General features: G+C 35.9%; 1 protein-coding gene across 2 annotated transcripts in view; it reads right to left on the minus strand.

Moving 5' to 3' along the window:
- Window positions 1-5,418: 5,418 nt before the first annotated feature.
- LOC131800477 (nucleolin-like) overlaps window positions 5,419-18,297 on the minus strand; it is a 60,975-nt gene continuing 48,096 nt past the window's right edge. For both annotated transcript variants that reach the window (XM_059131741.1, XM_059131742.1), the window contains 4 exons: window positions 14,633-14,930; window positions 9,751-10,540; window positions 6,058-6,260; window positions 5,419-5,999 (listed from right to left, as the gene is read on the minus strand). In XM_059131741.1, coding sequence (XP_058987724.1) covers window positions 6,111-6,260; window positions 9,751-10,540; window positions 14,633-14,930 — 1,238 coding nt within the window. In that variant the 3' untranslated portion in view covers window positions 5,419-5,999; window positions 6,058-6,110. The remainder of the gene's footprint in view (window positions 6,000-6,057; window positions 6,261-9,750; window positions 10,541-14,632; window positions 14,931-18,297) is intronic.

Consider the following 18,297-nt stretch of genomic DNA (forward strand, 5'->3'; position numbering starts at 1 on the left):
GTACCAATATCGAATGCATATTACGAATGTAATGGACTTATACACTAAATCGGATGAAACATGTCTCCAAATGTGATGTACTTGGTTCTGGACTGAATTTGGTGCGATGTACCAAAATTCAGGACTTTTGACAGATATTCGCCATTTGGTGCACAATTAACCCGAAATCGGTTGAAGAATATATGGTAGCTATATTCAAATCTAAACCGATCTTGATAAAATTAGGCAGTTTTATTTCAGAGCTCTGTAAGATATCTGGTACCAAAGATCATTGTTGTCAAAAGCATATTACGAATGTGAGGGACTTAAACACCAAATAAGATGAAACATATGTGTGGGAGCAATAACTATATCTGAATTCGATATACTTGCTTCTAGACTGAACTCGGTCGGAAGTACCAAAATTCAGGACTTTTGGACTGATATTGGCCGTTTGGTGCACAATTAACCCGAAATCGGTTGAAGATATATATGGGAGCTATATCCAAATCTGAACCGATCTTGATTAAATTTAGCAGAGGTATTTTCGAGCAGTATCTGATATCCAGTGCCAAATATCATTTTTGTGGAATGCATATTACGCATGTAAGGGACTTACAACCCCAAATCGGATATTTGGTAGCTATATCTATATCTGAACGGATTTCCTCCAAATTTGATGGATTTCCTTCTAGACTGAATTCGGTGGGATGCTCTAAAGTTCAGGTCATTTGGACTTATATTGGCATTTGGTGCACAATTAACCCGAAATCGGTTGAGGATATATATTTGAGCTCTATCCAAATCTAAACCGATCTTGACCAAATCGGATGAAACATACATATATATGGGAGCTATAGCTATATGTGAACAGATAAGATTCTCCAAATTGGATGTATTTGCTTGTAGACTGGATTCGGTGGGATGTACCGAAATTCAGGCCATTTGGACTTATATTGGTGCCCGAAGTCGGTTGAGGATTTATATGGGCGCTATATCAATATTTGAACTGATATTCATAAATTTTAATAGGGTTCGTCCTTGGTCCAAATAATATTGTTTGGAAAATTTCAGTTAATTCGGATAATAAATGCGACCTTCATTTTGTTCACAAGGATACATGGACAGACGGACTTATAGGTCTATCTCGCTTCACAAATCAAATGCACAAATCACTAAACATACCTTTCAGCGCAATTTCTTCTACTCATAACACATTTACATGGGTAATTCGCAAAAAATTAAATTATAAGGAATAATTCCAAACTTCGTCGTAAAAATAACAGAACCAAATAAACTCCATGTCAATTGCCACAAGCAACATGTTCTCCGTCATTTCAAAATATAAGAACAATATCGAGTGTTTCCTGAACCGTCTGAAAAAAAAACAAAATCCCTAACACCCCAAAAGCGTCTTAGCACTCGAATATGTCGTTATTTTTACTTCGACTTTTTTTCTGTGAGGACTGTCAATGAGGCATAAAATCATCATCACATGACTGTTGAAGTTTACTCGCCTGCTTGTTATATAATGAACCATCATCATTGAATAGGCGGATTACCCACCATTTTGGGCGAAATAGCAGACAACAGACGTAATGATGGATGACTGGCGTTTCTTTTCTTTTCTATTCGTTTTGGTTTATTTTCGTTTGTTGTAGATCCATTACTTGTTCAATTTCAGTAAATACTCGCTTCATTTGGCTGCGTTTGTATGTGTTTGTGTGTGTGTGTGTGTGTGAGGGAAAGTGAATTTTTTTACAACCAAAACTTAATGACTTTACGTGCAGGTGTTTAGGGAATAAGAACATTTTAACCTTTTCTTTATTACTTTCCCAGCTTTGGAGAGAACAGACGCATTAACATAAGCATTCAAATAAAGAAAACATCCGTCGAAATGCCTAGAGTAATGGTAACTCATTTGTTTTAGCTCAAGGGATAAAAAGAATTGACTTATTCTTTCATCAAAATCTTGTTGCGATATGAATGAGAGAAAGCCTTACCATGTGTGTTTGTTTATGCATCACGTATAGCAAATGTAAAAGAATTATCAGATTTACTTTTGCCTCGAAGAATATTTAAAAATCTGAGAAGTGCCATTGAGTTAACCTCACAATTCACTTTTTCACGCAAACACCATGGGGATGGGGGTTCATTAATTTGGTCCTTCTGTTTTTGACAAACTTTCGTGAAGATTCCATGGGCGAATGAAAGTTTCCGCTGATCACATACGTCGCTGTGAGAAACTTTCTTGATACATTTTTCGAAGAGGACCTTTTATCAGAAATGTCAGTAAATGCCGGGATACCACAAGGTACTCTCTTTGGTTGCGTTCTTTTTAAAATATTTGTCAGTGATGTACCACATGTGCTGTGCTGTGCACTGCTGGACCACATGCAAGGAACACTAATGTACATTTAAATACACCTTTGGCAAGGCCAACTTGAGATTAACATGGAACGCGACGTCTTCCAACCAATAGTATATGAATCTATCGACTTCAGTCGTATATATAAAATTATACTGGCTTGCGCTCTTAGTATCCCAGACAGAGCTGCATCCTTAAATAATGGGTTAGTAATAGGAAGCCTCGTGCATGAAATAAATGTGCCCAATTATATGCACAACATCTAACCAAATAAAATAGATTTTGTTATATACGACCAGATTTTGCCTAGATGAAAATCTCATCCATAAAAATAATATTCAAAACAAGATATCAGATACAGTTTCAGAACAGGTAAGGAAAAGTCAAAAGTCGGACGGGACCGACTATATGATACTCTACACCACTATGCACATTAAGTAGAGCTCTAGTAACAAAAGAATTTATTTCAAGTAGACCTATCAACATTTGGCTTTAGAACAGTTATATTTTGCTATAGAGTGCATGATATCACTTGGAGAAAGATTATATTAAAAGAATATATATCGGAGCCGAGTTGCACGAAATGTAAATGTAAGTCCCGAAAATAACTCCATTTTGGGTTGATATAAGCCATTATTTTTACAATAAACCTTAAATCGGATTGAGGATGTATATGGGAGCTACATCCCAATCTGAACCGATATTGGCAAAATTTGGCCTAGGTATTCCCGAGCTCTATAAGATATCTGGTACCATATATCATTATTGTCGAATGCATTTACGAATTTGAGGGATTGGATGAAACATATATATTTGGGGCTATAGCTATATCTGAACCGATATATCTGCTATACTGAATTCGGTGGGAAGTACCAAAATACAGGTCATGCCCGAATGTTGCTCTGCGGTATTTTGGCCCATTCCCGACGAAGCGCTTGATTGAGGTGATCGACACTTTGGTATTTTTTAGTGCCAACCCTGCTTTCCAAAATACTCCAGACACAATAGTTCAACGGATTGGTATCCGGAGATTTCGGAGGCCATTGCGCGCTGAAAATGAAGCGAGGAACCTAATTTTGTAAACACTCTTGGGTTGCGCGTGCTGAGTGTGATGGTGCTGAGTCTTCCAGAACATTTTCGCGACAATATTCGGCATTTATTCTGATGCCACGGTCGATTAATACTAGCGGAGAGCGACCATCGGCTGTTATGGCGGCCCACAACATCACCATGGCCGGCGCTTGAGTACTGGTGGCCAACCGAAGGTGCCCATTTTCAGCTGACCTCTTTGGCAAGTACACACGATCATTTTGTTTGTTTACAAACTGCTGGACAAAGAATATTTTCTCATCTGAGAAACCCAAATTCGGCAGTTCACCACTTTCGGCCAAGCGAAGCAACTTTTTAGCTCTTTTTAGTCTATTTTCATTCTGTTGCAAGAACTTTTTGGAATTTCAATGGCTTTACCCCGAGCTCATTTTTCAATATTTGCCGAATGGAATATTGCGATACGTTCAGCTCACGAACCATTTTTCGGCCACTGACACGCGAGTTTCGATCAAGTCGCCACTATACATTTCGAACCATTTCTACCACTAAAAAACTAAGTAAAAAAAGTATGTTGCTACCCCCAATTCTTTATCTCTCTCGTGTATGCGGACTAAATTTGGCATGTTCCTGCTTTTTTCGTGGTCAGCTTTTCCGACATGTTCACGCGATGGCAGATCGAGCCATTTTTATACCCTCACCTCAAAATTTATCAGAACAATTTGTATTGTACCTAGGATGGTTGGTATTGAAAATAAGATATGTCGGTCCACATTTTGGCATAGCCCCCATATTACGGTACCCTTCGATATTCGGTATTTTGTTAAATTTTGCCACATTTTCCACGGATTTGTCTAAAAATTTATATTGGTAGGTCATGATGGGTTCTACCTCGTGTAGCAAAACATTGTATGTATAGGTTCACGTTTTGGTGTAGCCCCCATATAACGGTACATCCCGATACTCGGTATTTTGATGATTTTTGCAACATTTTTTCACGGATTTGTCTAAAAATCGGTATTTGTAGGTTATAATGCGTTCTAGCTTGTGCGGCAAAGCATTGTATATGTAGGTTCCATGTATTGCCCCAATATAATGGTACCTCCCGATTTTCGGTAGTTTGATGATTTTTGCCACATTTTCCCACGAGTATGTCGAAAAATTGGTATTTGTGGGTCATAATGAGTTCTAATATTTCCTTTACCCTAAGGTGGAGGGTACTAAAAATTCGGCCCGGCCGAACTTATTTTTTTTTACTTGTTTCATGGTTTCATGCTGCGATGGCAGATCGAGTCATTTGTTTGTTTACGCATTAAAGTATTACAATAATTACGTTTTATATCCTCCATCAGTCTATGGATGGTATATTAACTTTGTCATTCCGTTTGTAACTCCTCGAAATATTTATAATAGACCTACAAAGTATATATATATTCTGTATCAGCGTAAAATTCTAAGACGATATAGTTATGACCGTCCGTCTGTCTATTGTAATTACGCTATCTTTCGAACGAGTTGACATAGAAGGCTAAAATTTTGCATAAATACATAGTTTACCAGTAAAGCAAGTTTTGTTCGTAAATGGACCATGTCGGTCCACGTTTTCGTATAGCCCCCAAATAACGGTACCTCCCAATATTCGGTATTTTCATGATTTTAGCGATAGTATTTATTGGAATTGTTTCAAATTTCACATTTAAAGTTCGTAATGGGTGCTACAGCCTATGACAAAAATATTTGTATGCTGGTCCACGTCTTCGTATGCCCCCATATAACGGCACCTCCCAATATTCGGTATTTTTTATGATTTTTGTGACATTTTTCACCGGAATTGTAACAAATCAAACAAAGTTCGTAATGTGTACTACAGCCCATGAGAATAAAAATCGTATGTAGGTTCACTTTTTCGTATTTCCCCAGTTTTCATTTAAGGCGTAGTTTCTGGAAGTTTTTTGAAAATTTTCAAGTTCCTTCCAAATGGTGGAGGGTATTAAAAGTTCGTTCCAACCGAACTTAGTTGTTTCTTGTTTTAAATTTTTGAATTAGTTTTATTTCTTTTTTTCTAACCAACAAATATTAGTATATAAAATTTTGAATGCATATAAAATCAAAAGGGGTAGCGAAGCGTTCAGCTAGTAAACACATAAAACGAAAAATTTAATTGTTTATTTACTCATTAATTTCATTTATTTTAAATCGCAACTGTTCACAAGAAATCTTTGAAGACATTTTTCCAAAAATTGCAATAAATTAAATTAAATTCTGTTTTACTTCGAACACACATCCAATTCAATTCTTGATCATAACACAAGAATTACTGGGGGAATTTTTAATTATAAATAATAATAAATAGTTCTTACATTACAAAATAATTGTGTCAAATAAATTAGTTACATTTCACTTAATATAGACGGTAATAAATAAATGTAATAAATTAAAATTAAACTACACATTTGTCATTTTGCAACAACAAAACGCTGACAGTTGTAAAAGTAAATTTAAAGAGAGGAGGGGGAGAGGGTGATTTTTCTAAACGTTTGGCGATGTTATTCATGTGGCGATGTTTGCAACAGACCATTACCAGTTACCAAATAATGTTTGTTATCTGAAATGAAAGTAATTAGATATTAAATACGACAGTTTTTTTTTTTTTTTCTTACTACCTTAAATTTCGATTTTAATCATCTCCTTTGGGGTCGTTTGGCCAAACTTTGACCTAAAAGCGAACAACTTCCACTCCTTGTGGAGCAAAAAATGTTTCAGCTGCCATTTTTAGTTTCTCGTTAACTAATTTGGCTATTTTAGGTGTCCGGCGCCAAACAAATTCTCGAGTGCGGTCGTGGTTATCCTTGCTCTCCACTTCAACCTGTTGGTACAAGAAAATTACTTTAATTAAGTTTATTTTCCATGAATGTGTGTTATGAAATAATTAATTTGTGTTTTATATTATTGAAAAATATTTTTCTAATTGACTTTTGATTACATTCTTTACTGGCACATTCAATAAATTAGTTGTAATATTGTAATTATATGCCCCACACCATGATGAGACCAAAAAAAAAAAACAAACAAAATTAAAATACTCCTATTCAGAATTTGAGTAAGCTAAAAATTGCAATCTCTACGAAGACAAGTTTAAAGCCTTCAATATCCCAAATATCGGGCCGAAAGATTTTGTGGGTTTCTATATCCTTAATTTTTCTGCATGGAAGATATTTACTCTCTTATATTGAGAAATTTTAATTTGTTGGCAATTCGGTTTTTAAATTCGCTTAACTTCTATAATGAAAAACATATCGAGTGTGTTTGTTCCACACATTCGTAATATGCACTTCACAAAAATGAAATTATGTACAGGGTTACCCATATTCGACGGACCCATCTGGCAACGCCATAACTTTTGACAGAGATATCACATCGCTTAATGACATACCGCGTTTGAAGCGTCAGTCCAAGCAGATTTTTACCATGAACCAATACACGCCACGCGAGCCCTCTGAAATAGTTGAAATTTATATTCAACAGAAGAAGTCAATTGTGAAAACTCAACACAAGTCGCATAACAATCGATTTTCTGAAGAATTTGTTTCCGGGCCGTTTGATGTCGAAAAGTGGGGATTTGGACTGGCCACCGCGTTCGCCTGATTTGACGCCGCCTGACTTCTTCTTTTGGGGATATTTGAAGTCAAAGGTTTACGTTAACAAGCCAAGGACCGTAGACAACATTCGTGAATCAATAGCCGCTATTCCGGCCGAAATGTTGGCAAAAACGATGGAAAATGCAGCAAAAAGGGCACAATACGTCATCAGCGCCAGAGGGGGCCATTTGCGAGATATCATATTCAAAAATTGATGTAAACAAATCTACTTTGAACAAATTAAATTATTAACATTGCCAACCGCCAAATTTGTATTTTTTTCTTTGATTTAAAAAAAAAAACAAAAACGAATATGGGCAACCCTATACTAGATATCAGATACAATTCAGAAATAGATTTTATCGAGATCGGTTCGGATAACAGCTCCCATATATATTGTTCGCCAAATGTGTACTATTAGCCCAAATGGTATGAATTTTGGCAAAGACTACAAAATTATACCTAAAATCAAGTGTGTTAATTTTCGGTTCAGATATGACTATGGGTCCCATATATATGTTTTATCCGATTTTATATCTAAGTCACCCAAATTCGTATACTGCACTCCAGAACAAGGATTTTCGGTAAAAAATATTGGCTATATTCTGAAAATAAATTTTCCAAGTTTTGTCGGAATCGATTCAGATTTGGATATATCTCCTATACATATTTCCCTCAAATTTTATATAAATAATAATACATCGAGAACACCACTTTTGATCAAAAAAAAGTAGCTTCATTCGATTTTATATTTAACTATTCTGAATACAGGTTGCAATTATGGCCCGATCTTCACGAAATTTAGAATGGAGGTGGAGATTCGAGATGATCGCATAATATTTAGGGGTTGAAATGGACCAAAAACTGAAAAATTTCCTGATTTTGCTGTTGCTCTACAGGTCGCAATTATAGACCAATCGAAATAGGCTATAACCTTTGTGTTAAATAAAACTCAAAATTTTCCATTAAACAGCGAATATTTTTTATCCCGGCGAAATCATAAATAGACGATTTCTGACCGAATCGTCCGATCCTCACGATAATTTTCACAAGGGTGGGGTTAGGCTCAGAAGGGCTACCCTATTATTTTCAAAGATATCCGCAATATATTTAGGGGTTGAAATGGACCAACAACTAAAAATGTTCCTGATTTTGCAGCCGATATAAAGCGCATAAATAGAAACCAAAGGACACGAAATCTCGCATGAAGTTAGAGTTTAGGACAGCGGGTGGAATGGACCACTACATTTGTGTGAAAAAATAACAACTTACAGATGATATCCGAAATACACAAAAGGCGAACTTCTGGCTTTTTATACCCTACACCACATAATGGTAAGGGTATTATGTCTTTGTGCATTTGTTTGTAACATGGAGAAGGAAGCGAGATAGACCCATAGTTGCTTTTGAGGATCTCCATAGAATCACTTTCTGAGTTGATTTATGAATGTCAGTCCGTCCGTCCGTCTGTCCATGTATTTTTGTGAACAAAATGCAGGTCGCATTTATTATCCGATTGAGATGAAATTTTCCAAACAGCATTTGTTTGGCCCAAGGACGAACCCTATTGAAATTTTAGATAATCGGTAAAAATTTAGATATAGCTCCCATATATATCTTCGTCCGATTTGCCTTTTATTGTGCAAAAAACGTGTAATATCAGTCCGAATAGTATGGAATTTTGCACGTACGATCAGATTGGGCCTATAAATAAGTATGCCAAATTTGATCGAAATCGGTTCAGATATAGCTATAGCTCCCATATATGTTGTTCATCCGATTTGTTAATTTTGTCCTCTGAAGCCGTAATATGCACTCTGCAACAACAATATTTGGGGAAGTATATCAAATGCAGCTCAGAAATACCTTTGCTAAATTTTATCGAGATCGGTTCAGATTTGGATATAGCTTCCATATATATCTTCGTCCGATTTACCTTTTATTGTGCACCAAACGTCTAATATTTGTCCAAATGGGATGGAATTTGGTACATACGACCGAAATTAGTCTAGAAGGTAGTATGCCAAATTTGGTGAAGATCGGTTCATATATAGCTGTAGCTCCAATATATATTGTTCATCCGATTTGTTGTATTTGTTACAAACAGCCGTAATATGAAATCCGTAACAACGATATTCAGGGAAATATATCAAATACAGCTCAGAAATATGTTTGCCAAGTTTTATCGAGATCGGTTCAGATTTGGATATAGCTCCCACATATATATCTTTATCTTATTTCAAATTAATTTTGCACCAAATGGGCAATACAAGTCCGAATTTAAAAGATACAAATGCTTCGGCATATTTAGTCCTTTGAACTTTAAATTATAATTATAATCATAGGGTGTATGATTGAATTCTCCCATAAAAACTTTTAATTGTTATGTGGAGCTCTACTTAATAAGCAAAGTGGTTTAGGGTATCATATAGTCGGCCCCGCCCGACTTTAGGACTTTCTTTACTGGTTTATGCTGATTTCGTTGACGAATATAGCCAAGTATCATAAGCAAGCAAATCATATAGATGAGTCTAAATTTGGATATACAGAGGCGCCGCTTGCTTTTGGAGATGACTGCAAAATATTTTGGGGGTTCAATTTTTTACATTAACAAATCTCATCATGCCATTAAAATTGGTCAGTATTTACTGCCCTTTCCAATACGAAAACCTTACACATAAAATATTCAATTCACATTAATTTGTTCCATGTACTCACTTGCTTTGGTTGTTGCACCTTAATCGACATCAAAGTGGCACGATCATTAACGACACCAAATTTAATACGTCCGATCATTTCGTTGGTACGAGCCGTTGCACTCTTAACATTCTCTACACCGCCACGTTTGAATGATTTCTCGACACGTAGGATAAGTGGACCCAGAGTGAACTTTGCTTTAATGGTTGAATTGCGACCTTCCGGATCGGTCACCACTTTAACATTGCCGACACGTTTCAATGATGCCAATCCCGATAGGCTGCCTTCGGCCTTTTGAAAATCGCCGCTGCCATCCTTATCGCCATGTTGTGGTGAATTGCCAGTTTTATGTCCGATAGTCGATTTTAGTTTTTGTTTGTTGTTGTTGTTATTGTTTGCTGCCTTAGTGCCAGATGCTGCTGTTCCCGATGCCACCGAATTGCCGTTATGAACCTTTTTGTTGGCATTCTGTTTGTGTGCCTTTGTTGAGGCTTTCTTTTGATTTCCTGATTTGACAACTTCGTTGGTATGTACTGTGCGAGTTTCCGGTCTCAATTCAGAACCGACGACTTTGTTGTCGGCTACTGCTGTTTCTGTTGCTGCTGCGGCTGTATTGTCGCTTTTTTGCTCCTCCTGACCAGATACATTATTTTCAATTTGTTTCGTGGCTTTCAGGGTGGGTTGTTGTGCCTGCAATTGCTCCAATTGTAGTTGCAACTTGGCTTTTTCATACTCTTGATTGTCCTTTGGCAAACTTTCGATGTTGTCTGTATTTGTGCTGGTGCTACGTGGTTCCGATTTGGTATTTTTTCTATGTTAGAAAAAAAAAAGAGAAAAAATCGAATAAACAACCATCGTCTATGATGTACATAAAAATTCAATTGTATCAATTTATAAAGCTTTGTATGTATGTATGTATGTATGTATGTATGTATGTATGTATGTATGTATGTATGTATGTATGTATGTTTGTCACATTGTCTGCCATCGATAGTAACATCGTGGGTGAGCTGCGTTGTCCTAACTTTCCAATTTTTCTTTGGGCATCTGATGTTAATAGTCAGTTATATACATAGTGAAAAGGGATTGGTCAAATGATGTGGAATATTGTGAATGAATATGGGAATTACACCCTCAAACGTTTACACTCCCGTAAAAAAATCTGATGAAAAACTGCGAAAAATTTAGTGGGTGTAATAATTTAATAAACAGTAAGAGTAAAAAGATGCCAAAAAGAAAAGAATTTTTAAATTGTGAATTTGAATGTTGTTTCGTTTTACTCTTGAAACCCAAATATATTGTAACACCTCGAAATACACATTTTAGACCCCACAAAGTATATATATCTTGATCAGCATAAAATTATATGTCGATTTAACGATGTCTGTCCGTCTGTGGAAATCACTCTAGCTTCCGAATGAATCGAAGTAGATTGATAAAATTTTACTCAAATGTATGTTATGTCTTCAGGACTTTTGGTATTCTAAATGGGCCTTGTAGGTCGAAGCTTTGGTATAGCCCCCATATAACGGTACCTCCCGATATTCGGTATTTTAATGCTTTTAGCGACATTTTCACCAAATTGTTTCAAATTTTGGTATTTGAAGTTCATAATGGATACTACAGCCTATGACAGAAAATTGTTTGTGCAGGTTCATGTCTTTGTATAGCCTCCATATAACGGTACCTTCCGATTTTGGTATTTTAATGCTTTTAGCGACATTTTTCACCAAATTGTTTCAAATTTTGGTATTTGAAGTTCGTAATGGATACTACAGCCTAAGACAGAAAATTGTCTGTGCAGGTCCACGTCATATATAGCCCCCTATATTAGTACCCCCGATATTCGGTATTTTGATGATTTTAGCGACATTATTTACCGGAATTATTTCAAATGTTGTATTTGAAGTTCGTAATGGATACTAGCCTCCCCCCATGGTACCTCCCTATACTCGTTATTTTGATGATCTTAGCTACATTATAAACAGATTTGAATATTGTAATAGCTTATGATAAAAGTTGCCTATACAGGTCTACGTCGTCTAGACCCTAATATACGGCTACATTCGGTATTTTTAAGATTTAAAAAAAAATTTAACGGATTTTATTTTTTTCAAAATTGCCAAATTTGTACCAAATGGTGGAGGGTATTCAAAATTCGGCCCAGCCGAACTTTTTTACTTGTTTTTTTTTAGAAAATAAAATTTGAAATGTATCTATTACAAGTGGAAATTACAGGTTTACTGCTATTTTAATGCGTATCCAATAATAATCAAAATCTCCCTTTGTACTTCACTTCCTGGAGAAAGTTTCAAAGGAAGAAATATTTTAGATCCAATTTTATTATGGCTCTTTTAACGGGTAAACTTATTTAATAGCATACAAAACAAGTAAACAAAGGCTATAGTCGTGCGGGGACGACCATGTGATACCCTAAAACAATGCTGGAAGACCCCCTTAAATTGGTCGATTTCATTATACTCTTCTGTTTGTAACACGTTTAATTTTCATGATCAGTATCAAATTCTAAGTCGATTTAATGATGTCCGCCTGTATTCTGAACTCACGATAGTTTGTATTGTGTCTAGGATGGTTGGTAATGATAATGAGATATATCGGTCCAATTTTAGGAATAGCCGCCTTGTTACGGTTCCTTCCGACATTCGGTATTATGCCACAATTTTTAAATGATTTATCTAAAAATGGTATTTGTAGCTCGCTTTGGGTTGTAGCTTTGGCGGCAGAACATTGTATATATAGGTCCGCGTTTTCGTATAGCACCCATATAATAGTACCTCCGATATTCGAAATTTTGATGGTTTTTGTTACATTTTTACACCGATTTGTGAAAACAAGTAAAAAAGCAGTAGGTTCGGCCAGGTGGAACTTTGACTACCGCCCAACATTTAAACGGAATTTGGAAATTTTCAAAAAAAAAAAAATAAAATAAAATAAAAAATAAAATAAAATAAAACACTCTTTGAAAAATGCTGTTAAAATCATAAAAATACCGTGTAAAGGGAGCTACAGCTGGAGGCTATACGAATATCTGGACATGCATAATCAATTTTGTGTCACAGGCTGTAGTGTCCGTTACTAACTGCAAATATGAAATTTGAAGCAATTCCGGTGAATAATGCGCTAAAATCATCAAAATAGCGAGATAAATGGGACCATACAGGGTGAGATGAAAAAACTGCAATCAACTTCAGACTGCTGTCATTTCTAAGTCACTCGTCCGACAGCTGTTAAAATTATACCAGTGACAGCTCATTATATTGTTTACGAGCGCATAAAAGCATTTTGGTGACAATTTTCCAGAAAAAAGTTAATCGTGATGGAATTCAAGCGTGATAGTATGATTTCTTTGTATTTGGCTGGACAACCACAAGTGGCTATCGTTAGAGCACTCCAGCATTTAAATGTGAATAAATCTTTTGTGTCTCGTACCATCGCTCGTTCACGTGATACTTGTAGCGTAGCCCGATGTCAAGGAAGTGGACGGAAGAAAACAGCAACATCAGCAGAAATGGTTCGAAAAGTAAAGAAGCGACTTGATCGAAATCCGCGTCGCAGTGGCCGAAAAAATGGCTCGTGAGCTGAACATATCGCAATATTCCATTCGACAAATATTGAGAAATGAGCTCGGGATAAAGCCATAGAAATTCGAGAAAGTTTAAGAACTTACACCGCGACAGAACAGAAAATTGCCTCAAACGAGCTAAAGAGTTGCTTCGTTTGGCCGAAAGTGGTGAACTGCTGAATTTGGTTGTCTCCGATGAGGAAACATTCGTTGTCCAGCATTTTGTAAACAAACAAAATGGGCGTGTTTACTTGCTAAATAGGTCAGATGAAAATGTGCACCTTCGGTTGGTCACCAGAACTTAAGCGCGGGCCATGGCGAAGGTGTGGGCCGCCATAACAGCCGATGGTATTAAATCGACCGCGGCATCAAAATAAATGCCGAATATTATAGCGAAAATATCCTGGAGGGTGTATTAAAGCCTTGGCCATGCAAACATTTTGCCCGCAGACCTTGGACATTCCAACAGGACTCAGCACCATCGCACTCAGCGCGCGCCACCCAAGAATGGTTACAAAATGAGGTTCCTCGCTTCATTTCCAGAGCACAATGGCCACCAAAATCTCCGGATACCAATCCGTTGGACTATTGTGTCTGGAATATTTTGAATAGCAAGGTTGGCTCTGAAAAATACCAAAGTGTCGATCACCTCAAGCAAGCGCTTCACCGGGAATGGGTCAAAATAGCGCAGAGCAACATTCGGGCAGCATGTGATGGTTTCATTGGCCGTTTGAAGGCCATAATTCGTGCCAATGGTGACCAATTCGAACAAATCTAAACTTATTCTAAATTTTAATGCTATTTCCGACATTTTTTGCTTTCATTTAATAAAATTTAAAAAAAAAAATGTAAAAATTATGGCTTTCGACTTTGTTGCAGTTTTTTAGCTCACCCTGTATATATATTTTGATATTTAGTATTGCATATTCCTTACAATAGAAATGACGGCTACTCCTTTCGGAAAATTTCGGAAATTTTCACCTTGACTTGGTTCGAATTTCAATTTATTAGATATAAAAGCAACTCCAGGAGAATGCTTTAAACTTATCAATGGTAAGGGGTTTCTTTCATTGTTTCTTAAATTCATATTGGAGGTCAGGTCATGTTATTGAGTAGAGAATACATCAAGAATCGTTAATACCTATAAATGTAATTCAAATATGTTACTCTCTACTTCAATACTTTTATTTCCCGCAGTTCAATGCTGATCCCACTTCTATCCCCATCGCCATTTGGCGCCCACAGTTTAAAGATACAATCGTTATTTTTCCATGTGCACTCCGTGTACATAGATGTGTGTGAATATGAGTTCAAACTTACAACTTCTTAATTGATGTATTGGCGGTTTGTGGCTTTGTGGCCTTTGTTTTATATGTGATTTGTTGCTCCTTCGTCCGGTTGGGAATGGCGGTTTTTGTCGACGATGAGCTGCCGGTTGTGTGCGAGTTGTGTTTAACATCGTGGACGGCGGCTGAACGACCAGTCAATTGCACGACAAATGGGTCATAGTTATCCGATACAATGCGATTGATACGAGCGAATATGGCATCGACAAATTGATTATTACGTTCCTGGAAGGCGTCACTCGTCATGTCGATGATATTGTTTTTCAATTCACCTGAGCATGGTGGCATCGCGTGTTGGATGTGATGAAACAAACAAACAAGAAGTTTATTAGTCAGAAATTTGCATAGGAAAAATGTTTGTAATGAATGGTTTTATGAATGGTGATGGCGGTGCATGTATATGTTCTTCTATGAATTGATGTGTGGGTATGTTCAATGAGATTTATATGTATATATTTATAAAATCATATACTCAATGACTGATTGATATCAATAACTGTAAAATTTATGTATTAACAAATTGGATTTCATGTATATTAATACATATTGATAGATAGTGTTTTGCTTAAGTGTTCCATACGACAGTTTTAAGAAAAACGCATTTCAATTTAACCAATAACAATTATACATAAACTATTCGCGTGAAATTTCAAATGTTGGTATAAAAAAGTTCTAGAGGCTGTTCTAAAGACACGATCTTATCAATTTGATTCAAATCTACCCTTTGGACACAATTGTAAAATATTGTGTGTTATGTGGAATTTCTATAGAAAAAAAAACTATTTTCTTAATTTTAAAAATAAGTTTTTAATTTCTTATATTACTAAAATATATATAACAAGAGGATAAAAATTGCAAAATGAGCGTCTTTATGTCAGTCTCTTGAATTTCAGTTTTTATCGTAAATAATTTGGGAAGAGCATACCAAAAGACCCTTGAACATATTCATACCTTAATAAGTCAAAAAATGGCAAATGGATCACTTAAGCATGACATCGTGAATATGTATATGTAAATAATTATAAAAACATGTAAATATAAAAAAATACAAAATAAATAAAGTACATAAATTAAAAAGTAAAGCTTAACATTTCATTAATTTATTCGTTTGGTTGGACCTAAAAATTCAGTTGCGCTATTGTTTTATTTTTGTTAATTAAACAAGTTAAATGTTATATTATACATAAATATAGTTTTAAGCGAGGCTTATTCATATATTGGTTCATTCCATTTGGAACGAATTTGGCAAAAAAAAAAAATAAAATCCCTTAAAAATTCTGTTAAAATCTTAAAAATACCGGAACAAAACTAGTTCAGTAAAAACTTTTCGATTTTTTCGAAAGTTTTCCCAGAGGTAGGTATTTTTACCCTGATTCCGGGAAACTATATTTTTTTCTTGGGGGGCGGAGCCGAGACCCAAGATTTTTGACCCGAAAATCCGTGTTCATCAATCCCGGATCCAATTACTCGATATAGACAATATAGGTATAGTTGGCTTATGAAAATACCTATCCAACGAGTGGTCACATGATGGGGTAAGCGGTCAAGGTTCGGAAGTTATAGTCAAATGATCGATTTTTTGGACCCGGATTTTTTATATAACCCCCAAAAAGTCAAAAAAGGGCCCATTATGGGTGTCAACAAAATTGATGGCAATTTATAGCTGATACTCTCACCTCTCCAAAATGCTACAATCGATAATTTGACTATAATTTCCGAACCGTGACCACTTACCCTATCATGTATCTACTTGTTGGATAGGTATTTTCATAAACTTTCATATTGTCCATATCGGGTAATTGGATCCGGGTCTAGTCGAAGGGATTTTCAGGTCAAAAATCTGGGGTCCCGGGTCCGTTCCCCAAGAAAAAAATTGTTTCCCGGGATCAGAGTTAAAATACCTACCACTGGAAAAAATTTCGAAAAAATTGAAGAGTTTTTACTAAACTAGGGTTAAGCCAACGGCACGTACCATATGGGGACTATACCAAGATGTGGACCTGCACAGAAAAATTTCTTTCATAGACTGTAATATCCATTACGAACTTCAAATACCAAATTTGAAAGAATTCCGGTGAATAATGTCGCTAAAATCATCAAAATACCGAATATCAGTAGGTACCATTATATGGGGGCTATACCTAGAGGTAGACCTGCCCAAACAATTTTCTGTCATAGGCTGTAGTATCTATTATAAACTTCAAATATAAAATTTGAAAGAATTCCGGTGAATAATGTGATTAAAATTATCAAAATACCGAATATCGGGAGGTAATATTATATGGGGGTACACCTAAACGTAGACCTGCACAGACAATTTTCTGTCATAGACTGTAATATCCATTGTAAACTTCAAATATTAAATTTGAAATAATTCCGGTGAATAATGTCGCTAAACTCATCAAAATACCGAACATCGGGAGGTACCATTATATGGGGGCGATACCTAAACGTAGACCTGCACAGACATTTTTCTGTCATAGGCTGTAGTATCTATTACGAAATTCAAATACCAAATTTGAAAGAATTCCTGTGAATAATATCGCTAAAATCATCAAAATACCGAAAATAGGGAGGTACCATTATAGCCCCTATATAAAAGCCCCCCAAAACGTGGACCTACATGACCCATTTTTATTACCAAAAGTCCTGCAGACATAATTTACATTTTTGAGTAAAATGTTATCAATCTACTTTATATCGTTCGGAAGCTAAACTGATTTCCATAGACGGTCAGACGGATAGACAGACGGACGGACTTCGCTAAATCGACAGAATATATATATATACTTTGTGGGGTCTATAATGTATATTTCGAGGTGTTACAAACGGAATGACAAACTTGACAAAATTACCAAGCCCAGTTCTGTCGATTCATCTAAAATCGGAAATTGCCTAAAGGAGAAGTGAAAAAACTGGCTGAGAATCAACGCCCAGACAGCGGAGGCTAGAATCTTCCAATTTGGAATGAGGGTCAGTCTTGATGGGTAGGCGCGTGAAAAGAATGGGTTTTAGGAAATTCGTATTAAAATTTACTAATAATTTAAAACTTTGTATCGGATAAACGAAATTAACTTGCAATGAGATTTACTCTTAGAGTGCAGGATATGTGTAGCAAAGTGTTTTTGCAAATTCGGAGATTGCGAAACGTTCTAAAATGGTGCTATGCTTCTGAAATGGTACAATTTTGAATTATGTGAACGGATAGAGCGGAAAACTTTAAACTTAGTTTAATAATCTCGGTCGAAACGTTAATGTATGACGGTTGTTTTAGAAATGTGTACTAAGTGTACGAAAAGTACAAAATGGTCCAAAATTTTGAAATGTTTGGTTTAAGTTGAACGGAAGCTACAATTTTGAAATTTTGTATTTGTGGTAGGTTGTACTACAAGTATACAAACACTACTAAATTGTACTATATGTGGTACAATTTGGAATTGGGTGAATATATAGTGTTTGAAATCTGAAATTTGGTATAAGGGTCGCCATTCATGTGTAGCCTGGACGTATGGAGGTGGTTTCGGAAATCCTGAAATTTGATATTGGGGTCTCTGTTGGTATCTGGAATTGAGATAAGGACGTGTTTTTGAAATGTATAACATATTTGTACAAAAGTTCTAAATTTGGTATTAGGTGAAA

Source organism: Musca domestica, unplaced genomic scaffold (genome assembly GCF_030504385.1).
Source record: "Musca domestica strain aabys unplaced genomic scaffold, Musca_domestica.polishedcontigs.V.1.1 9, whole genome shotgun sequence".
NCBI lineage: Eukaryota > Metazoa > Arthropoda > Insecta > Diptera > Muscidae > Musca > Musca domestica.